The sequence below is a fragment of the Dipodomys ordii genome, unplaced genomic scaffold (genome assembly GCF_000151885.1).
Source record: "Dipodomys ordii isolate 6190 unplaced genomic scaffold, Dord_2.0 Scaffold19, whole genome shotgun sequence".
Classification (NCBI taxonomy): domain Eukaryota; kingdom Metazoa; phylum Chordata; class Mammalia; order Rodentia; family Heteromyidae; genus Dipodomys; species Dipodomys ordii.
The window spans coordinates 4,987,475-4,995,981 of NW_012267235.1; the positions used below are offsets into that span (position 1 = coordinate 4,987,475).

Genomic DNA, 8,507 nt, shown 5'->3' on the forward strand with positions numbered 1-8,507 from the left:
TGGGAACCACCAATAGGTTCAGGTGCGCGGAAGCAAGCCAGATTCTTTGCCTTAGCCATATAAGGAGTTGTTTACCACAGAGAGCACTCGCCATCGGGAAGGCAGAGGGCGGAAGCCAGCACCATCTTTCAGGTGCGGCTGCACGCAGCTCTCTACAGGTGGGAATTGTATGTCACACTGGAAAACAATACAGCTTCAGGCAAATAGAAACTTAACAGGTAGGGACACAAGGCAGGGCCTTAATCGGCAAGCTGACTCTGAGACCTTAGACTTGTGTAACTGGGATTACAGACCTTCATCACAGGCCTGGTTATTTGTTCAGAGTCTCACTTACACTTTGTCTCAAGTGGAATCGAACTCCTACCCTCCCAATATCTGTCTTCCATTACCTGCGATGGCAGGCATCATCATTCATCTCTAGCCCATCCACTAATAGTCTTATGAGATTGTGTCAAAGTGTAAAAGTACCTGAAACATGAATAGGTCCTCAAGATTCATTGTATTTTATAGAGACTTTGCCACACTTTCCAATGAGATACCACATTCTCACAGGGATTTGTCATTTAAGGGCAATCCATTTGAAGCTCATTTATTTTACCAACTGAATAGGCGCCCGGCTAATCGATTCATGGCTGCCTTCATCTCCTGGTTCCTCAGGGTGTAGATCATGGGGTTGAGCATGGGGGTCATGACCGTGTGGCTGATGGACACAGCCTTGTCCATGGGGAAGGCAGTGAAGGGATGGGCATAAAGGTAAATGCTTGGAATGAAGATCATAGACACCACGATGATGTGTGTGGTACAGGTGGAAGCTGCCTTCCTCCTCGCCTCCCCTGGGTGGGACCTGAGCATCACTAGGATGATCAAGTAGGAGATGAGGAGGAGGAGGAACCAGATGACATCTAGCATGCCACTGTTGGAGATCATGAGCAACTCTAAGAGGGAGGTGTCCATGCAGGCGAGCCTCAGTACTTGAGGAACATCACAGTAGAAGTTATCTAGGACATTGGGGCCACAGAATGGCAAGGGGAGCATCAGCGAGAGTTGCACAATGGAATGAACAAAGCCTCCTACCCATGCTGTCACCACCAGTCCCACACAGAGCTGAGTGTTCATGATGGTGACATAGTGGAGTGGCCTGGAGATGGCAATGAGGCGATCATAGGCCATCACAGAGAGGAAGAAGACCATGGCACCTCCCAGGAAGTGGAAGAAGAAGAGCTGGGCCATGCAGCCCTGGTAGGAGATGGTTTTCTTCTCAGACAGGAAGTCCACCAGCATCTTGGGAGCTGTGACTGAGGAGAAACAGAGGTCTAACACAGCCAGATTGCGAAGCAGAAAGTACATGGGGGTGTGGAGCCGAGCATCTGCAGTGGCTGTGACAATGATGAGGAGGTTTCCCACAACAGTGGTGGTATAGACAAACAGGAAGACCAGAAACAGGAAAAGCTGGAGCTCCCAAGTCTGTGACAGTCCCAGCAAGACAAATTCTGACACCCATGTGAAGTTCTCTGGTTCCATGCTGTCTTCTCCATCAACCTAGAGTGAAGGAACCATAGACATAGATGCATAGGGTCCGCAGTGCCGTTCTGGTGTGCAGAGGCTCAGAGCCAAGTTGTTCACATCTGTATGAGAATGAGCCTCATGGGAAGACGCTGAGATCTATGGCTGCCTTTGTCTCTGAAGAGCTGGTAAGTGGGTGCTGGAGGACATGTTCATGAGATACCTGAAAACCGTCCAGGAGAACATGTAACCTGCCATTCACAGTTTGACACAGAGGTGGGAAGGCACTTGAATTAAGGCAGATGAGGAGTGGAGTTCAGGTCTTCCATTTTCTTCAGACTTCACTCACTGGTTTTATCGAGAGGTCCATTTCCACATCTGTAAGTTAGCCACCAAGAGGCTCAGTTGAATTTTCTGTGGGCTTAAACAGAAAGACTCACATGAATTCTAGGACATAGTCTATTCAAGACTTCTCTCACTGGGCGCCGATGGTTCACGCTTGTAATCCTAGCTACTCAGGAGGCTAAGATCTGAGGATCGTGATTTAGAGCCAGCCTGGGCAGGAAAGTCCGTGAAACTCTTATCTCCAATAAACCACCAGAAAACCTGAAGTGGTGCTGTAGCTCAATTGGTAGAATGCTAGCCTTGAGCTGAAGAGCTGAGGGACAATGCCCAGGCCCAGAGTTCAAGCCCCACGACCAACAACAACAACAAAAGACTTCTCTCTGCTTCTGAGCTCTAAGTTTGTTGAAGTATTTGTACACTTAACATGTCCAAATGTCAACAGACTTTCCATGTACTATATGGATTTACTGCACAATTCAATCAAAAGTTTTTAGGGCCATGGATGTGTATTTTCTAGTCCTGGTCAGTATTTGCTGAGGAGCTGCCATTGGCTGCAGGGTGGGTGAATGGTGATAGGCTATGACAATTCTTACAGGGAACCTGTAAGCACAGCTAGATCCCTGGACTGTGCAGCTTTTTCTTACACTTCTGTGCAGGATCACCTTATTCAGCGAGGCAGGAGGAACATAAGATTGAAAAATTCATGATGAGAGGACTCATTTTTATAATCCTAGCTGGGACTGAGAGGATCTTTTGAGGTCCAGGAGGAGAGGTCCATAGGACTCCATGTGGTGGAGCTTGCCTGAGAAAAATAGAAGGCTCGCAGTCCAGGTACACCAGTAGGCATGAAATGAAGCCCTGTCTCAAGAATAAGCAATGCTGGGTGGGAATGTGGCTTAGTGGTAGAGTGCTTGGCTAAAATGCATGAAGCTCTGGGTTCAATTACTCATTACCACATAAACAGAAGGAAGTGGAAGTGGTATTGTGGCTCGAGTGGTAGAGTGCTAGCGTTGAGTACAGAGAGGATCAGGGACAGAGCCCAGGCTCTGAATTCAAGCCCTAGTACTGGCAAATAATAATAATAATAAAAATAATAAGCAGCAATGCAAAGGTGAGAAGAGGAAGGAGACATGGCACCATGGTACATTGTTTGGCTAGAAAATCTTGATCCTATGTTCAAAGACCAGTACTACCCCTAAGAAAATCCATAATGATTGTTTGAAGGAAACTCTGATGTTCTGAAAGAACATAAATTTTTGTATATGTTAAAAAAAAATAAGGGGGGCTGGGAAGGTGGCTCAGTGGTAGAGTGCTTGCCTTGCATGCATGAGTCCCTGGGTTCGATTCCTCAGCACCACATAAGCAAAAAGAAAAAAGCTGGAAGTGGCTCTGTGGCTCAAGTAGTAGAGCTCTAGCCTTGAGCTGAAGAGCTGAGGGACAGTGCCCAGGCCCAGAGTTCAGGCTCCACAACTGGACCCAAAACAACAACAACAGCAACAAAACTAAGAGTAGAGGAAAGAAGAATTTGGATACAAATAAGTGGGAATAGATGAAGTAAAGGAAGATTACAAAAAACAGAAATGGGGAGACAGAACATATGGAGGAGGATGACAATGGAAATCTTCGAGTGGAAGAAAGAATGGATCCAATTGCAGAAGCCAATAAATGGAGGAAGAGAGTTTCAGGGCAGTCCCTCCTCTCCAGGTGGTCTCTTTCCTTTAGCCTGCTATAATCTTGTTTACTGGTGACCATCTTCTTGTCATTCTTCTTCTCCTTGCTTGCACTCTTACATTTCTTTCATACATTTGCCCATGAAAGTTTTTTGAATACTAATCTGATCGTGCCTCTTTCTTGTTTGTAGCACTAGGGTTTGAACGCAAGGCCTCTTGTGGGTTAATCCTGTATTTACCACTTGAACCACATACCTAGCACTTTTGTTTTAATTATTTTTCAAATAAAGTCTTGCATTTTGCCCAGGGTGGGCCTTGGAATATGATTCTCCTATCTATATCTCCTGGGTAGTTGGCATTACATGTGTGTGTGTTACTATATACAGCTTGTTCTGTTGGAGACAGTCTAACTTTTTACCTGGGCTGGCCTCAAATCACAATCTTCCCAATTTCTTCTTACTAAGTGGCTAGAATATAAGCCACAATGCTCAGCCCTCTTTTTATGTGTGTGTGCTGGTCCTGGGGCTTGAACTCAGGGCTGGGCACTGTCCCTGAGCTTTTTGTTGTTGTTTTTCAAGGATAACAACCTACCAGTTGAACACAGCTCTCCTTCTAGCTTTTTGGTAGTGAATTGGAGAGAGGCGTCTCACATACTTTCCTGTCGAGGATGGACTGGCCTGGAACTGCAATCCTCAGATTTCAGCCTTCTGAATAAGTAGGATTGCAGGCATGAGTCACCAGTGCCCAGCTCTAGATCTCTTTTAATAATCTTTATTGGCTGTTTAGTACCCATAGCTTAAATTTCAACCCTTAGAATCCACCGAAAATGCTCTGTAGAGAGAATTAAGATTGAACATACCTAGATATGTATATGCAACTTCCTCTCATACAAGGTTGTAAAGTATAGCCCCATATACCTTTTAATCAGTATTCTTAAATCCCAGGAGCCAATGGCTATCTAGGGAACTTGTAGTTCTTCCATATGCCATCTGGTTGGGTGCGTCTGTATCTTTACTAACAATTTGGTTTCGTACATATCCTTCACTGTTTATTTTTTTTTCTTTCAAAAGCACGGAGATATGTGCTTACATTTGGCTCTTTCCCCATTTCTCCCCTGAAGGATTAATTCTTTATTTCTATAGGTTCCAATAACACTTCATTTAGCACTACTCAGTTTTCCTTTGTCTTTTGACTAGATTGCAAATTGAGTAACAACATAAGCGCAGCATCTGTGACAGAAAGAATGATTTAGTAATTATTCAAACAATATTTGCAGGGTTAATGTATTAGCATTGCAACTTTGTTGTGTAGAATAATGTGGAGAATTTCATGGTAATTTTCCTCACGGTTCTCATCCTTTACCTTCAGTATCCTCTCTCTAGACCACAGGGTCCTGTCTATGCTTGCTTGTGTTCATGGGTGAACTGGGACACCTGTTTTCCACCTCACATCCCTCCTACAGGACTTCCCAAATGTTTCTTCAATTCCAGACTTATGCCCATCAGCTCCCTGTCACTGTCACTCCAGCCTTCCCACAGCTGCTGCAAGATCCTTCATACAGCTGACTTCATGCAGGCTGCTGACCCCATCTCTCACCTTCCTTCAGGCCAGCCTGGGTCTTCAGTCAGGTCTGCATCTTCTGGGAGAACCTTTGCTGCAGCTGCAGCTTCCTTGTTCCTGGCTGTCCCTCCTGTGTTTGCCCAGTGGGGGGGGGCAGTGAGAGGAAGAGGGAGCATTCTTGAGGAAAAGCTGTTGGACAGGAGTCAGGAAGCAGAGCTGGGCTGATTACCACTGGGGCCAATGCAGCAAGGGGAGTTGTTAAAAAGTTTCCATATGTCTCAAAACACATACTGCTTGAGAGGTCTTCCTTGGGGACCTAAAGTAGCAAGAACACTAAATAATTTAGGCATTTGTGGGGATATAGGTTTTTTCAGGCCAAGAACTAAAAGACAAGAGGACTTCAAATGAAATAGAATCTGAGAACTTCCAAAGAACCTTTTGTTAGAACAACAAGTGTGCTATTAGAATGACCGTCAAGAAAATCTCCTGAAGGGCTTGTAAAAGGCAGATTGGTGCCTTGTCATTCAACAGGTCAAATCTGACCAAGAATCTGCATTTGTAACACAGTCTCAGATGTTGAGAAAATGTATTTCACCGATTTAAGGACCAGACCTTGAGAGCCTCTGATTTTCTCTTCAGCACAATGGACAGTTATCTCCCATGGATCTATTAAACTGTTTAGATTTTCTTCCCTTCTGTCTTCTAGTCTTTAAACCCAATCAAATTTTACCAAGACAGAGTCACAGTTGGAAAATAGCTTGTATACAACAGAAACTTTGTAACTCTCAAATCTTGTCCTTCAGTTTGCTGACCAGACCACCAGAGTATATTCACTACTCACACTGTCTATAAAGAGCCAGTAGTTTTGTTTTCTGTTTTGTTTTGTAGGTCATGGGGCTTGAACTCTGGGCCTGGGTACAGTCCCTGAGCTCTTCAGTTCAAGGCAAGTGCCTTACCACTTGAGCCACGGTGCACTTCCCGTTTTCTGGTAGTTAATTGGAGGTAAAAGTCTCATGAACTTTCCTGCCAGGGCTGGCTTCAAACCATGATTCTCAGATCTCAGCCTCCTGAGTAGCTAGGATTACGGACATTAGCCACCGGTGCCTGGCTAAGCGCCAGTATTCTTTCAACATAAATCATGGCTGTCTTCAAAGCAAGACAGTCATTCTCTGATTGTACCATCCTAAAAGGGCATAACAATCTTGTTTCATGCAATTTTGGATATTATATGATTATAAACTTTTCCTGTTCTGTGCCATGAAAGTATCAGTGTTAATACTCTCATTATGATATCATCATTTTTTTGTGTGGCAGTCCTGGGCCTGAGCTCTGTTACTGAGATTTTTGTGCTTTAGGCTAGTGTGCAACCAGTTGAACCACAGATCCATTTGCAGCTTTTTGCTGTTAATTGGATATAAGAGTTCCATAGACCTTCCTGACTGAATGGAACTGTGATCCTCAGATCTCAGCCTCCTGAGTAGCTAGGATGATAGGTGTGAGCCACTGGTGTCCAGCTATGTAATCATTTTAAAAGATATTTCTATCTTAGTCCACTTGATTGGCTACAATGGCACATCATAGACTTTGTGGCTTTGATCATAAGCAACAGACATGTATTATTGTTCTGGAGGTTGGTCAGTGTGATATCAAGGTGCTTGCAGGTTAGATGGCTCATTAAGGCCAGTTTCCTTCTATAGACATTTTCTTTTCTATATGTTCTCAACTTGTCAGAAGGAAGAGAAACCTTTCTCCAGGGTCTGTTTAACAAGGGCAAAATCTTCTTCAGATTATTGGACTTAATCACTCTCAAAAGTCATCAAATTAGTTTTCTTTTTTTTCTTTCCTTCTTCCTTTTTTCTCTTTCTTCCTTCCTTCCTTCCTCTTTCTGTCTCTCTCTTTCTTTCTTCATTTCTTCCTTCCTTCTTTCCTTCCTTCCTTCTTTCTTTCTTTCTTTCTTTCCTTCCTTCCTTCCTTCCTTCCTTCCTTCCTTCCTTCCTTCCTTCCTTTCTTCCTTCCTTCTTTCCTTCCTTCCTTCCTATCTTTCTTTCTTTCCTTCCTTCCTTCCTTCCTTCCTTCCTTCCTTCCTTCCTTCCTTCCTTCCTTCCTTCCTTCCTTCCTTCCTTCCTTCCTTCCTTCCTTTCTTCTTTCCTTCCTTCCTTCCTTCCCTAGGGGGAGGCTTCTCTGGAGGGGAGTCCACATAGTTACAGGCTCGCAGTTGGTTGACATTTGACCTAGTTTGCTGGGCTCGCCAGAGGGTCTATATCTTGAGTCCCTTGCTGAGAGTTTCTAAACAGGAATTTAGAAGAACATACTCTTTTGTTCTTTATCTATGTTTGCAGACCTTGTCCCAGGGTCTGCATCTGGACCCTGAAACTTTTTAACTTATTTCTGGGAGGGGAAGGGTCAGTGTTAGCGCAAGCAGGTTTACAGAAGCAGAATTAGCAGTTAGCATATTGTAAAATGGACATAGCACCAATTTCAATCTTTCATTCCCTCCTCTTGTCTTTGGACTAATTTTAATCTTAATATTTAGGGTGTCTCTATATTATCTTGTAGGGTGTCAGTTGTTCTCAATGCTTGGTATTTGGATCTCAGAACTAATAGATGGACTGCGCTGATCTTTTTCTTTTACAAGTCTGTTGAGTATACAAGGTCCGATTGTAACAAAATAAACAGTACCAGAGCCCCTTACAATTTTTTCCCACCAGTCCTGACTCCGTGTACCACAGTTAACTTAATTTTATGCCAGTTGTACTTGTAAGCTCCAATTTTAAGACATACTCATACCATTTGCTACATACATAAACTTTCTGAGGTTTGTCTTCTTTCCTTTTAAAGACAATCCTTGCTTTTAGAATCCTTTCTTATCCAAAGGGGACCTTTTTCCCCAATTCCTTTCCCAAGGCTTTATTTACTACCCCCTCTCCTTTTCAGTTTATTACTTCCATTGATAACACCCTCAGGTTATTACCATACCAGAGCCAAACTAGGCTGTGACCATAGAGTGGATTTCCAGTCACTATGCACTGAAGTACCTAAGGCAAGCAAGCCAGTGATATCCTTGTCTTCAATATCCACTGTGGGAAGAGAAGGTTTCTGCATATCACCCAAAAGAATGTCCCACAAAATCTTAGATTTAGCAGCAGTCAACCAGGAAGCAGACTCAGGTGATGGAATCAGGCAGGAGTTCCTCCAGGTGGCTGTCAGGCCGTCGTTGAACTTTACCCATTAGGGTGTGCAGCAGCAGCAGCAGCAGCAGCAGGGTCTCTCAGTGGCTCCAAGGGACTGTCACACCTCATGCTGGGCTGTAAATTCCTACACAGACTGGTTAAGGATACATTGCATAGGCTTGGCAGGCTTTGATCCTGCTGGTTTTTAAGATCTTTAAACAATAGCCCAGGACAATTTACCAAAATCACAACTTTTTTA

The 8,507-nt window shown here is 44.0% G+C and overlaps 1 protein-coding gene across 1 annotated transcript; it reads right to left on the minus strand.

Annotated features, from left to right (window-relative positions):
• Window positions 1–594: 594 nt before the first annotated feature.
• On the minus strand, window positions 595–1,521 carry LOC105983254 (olfactory receptor 4D2-like). The gene has a single exon (XM_013013095.1). The coding sequence runs from the start codon at window positions 1,519–1,521 to the stop codon at window positions 595–597; it is 927 nt and encodes a 308-aa protein (XP_012868549.1).
• Window positions 1,522–8,507: the final 6,986 nt, after the last annotated feature.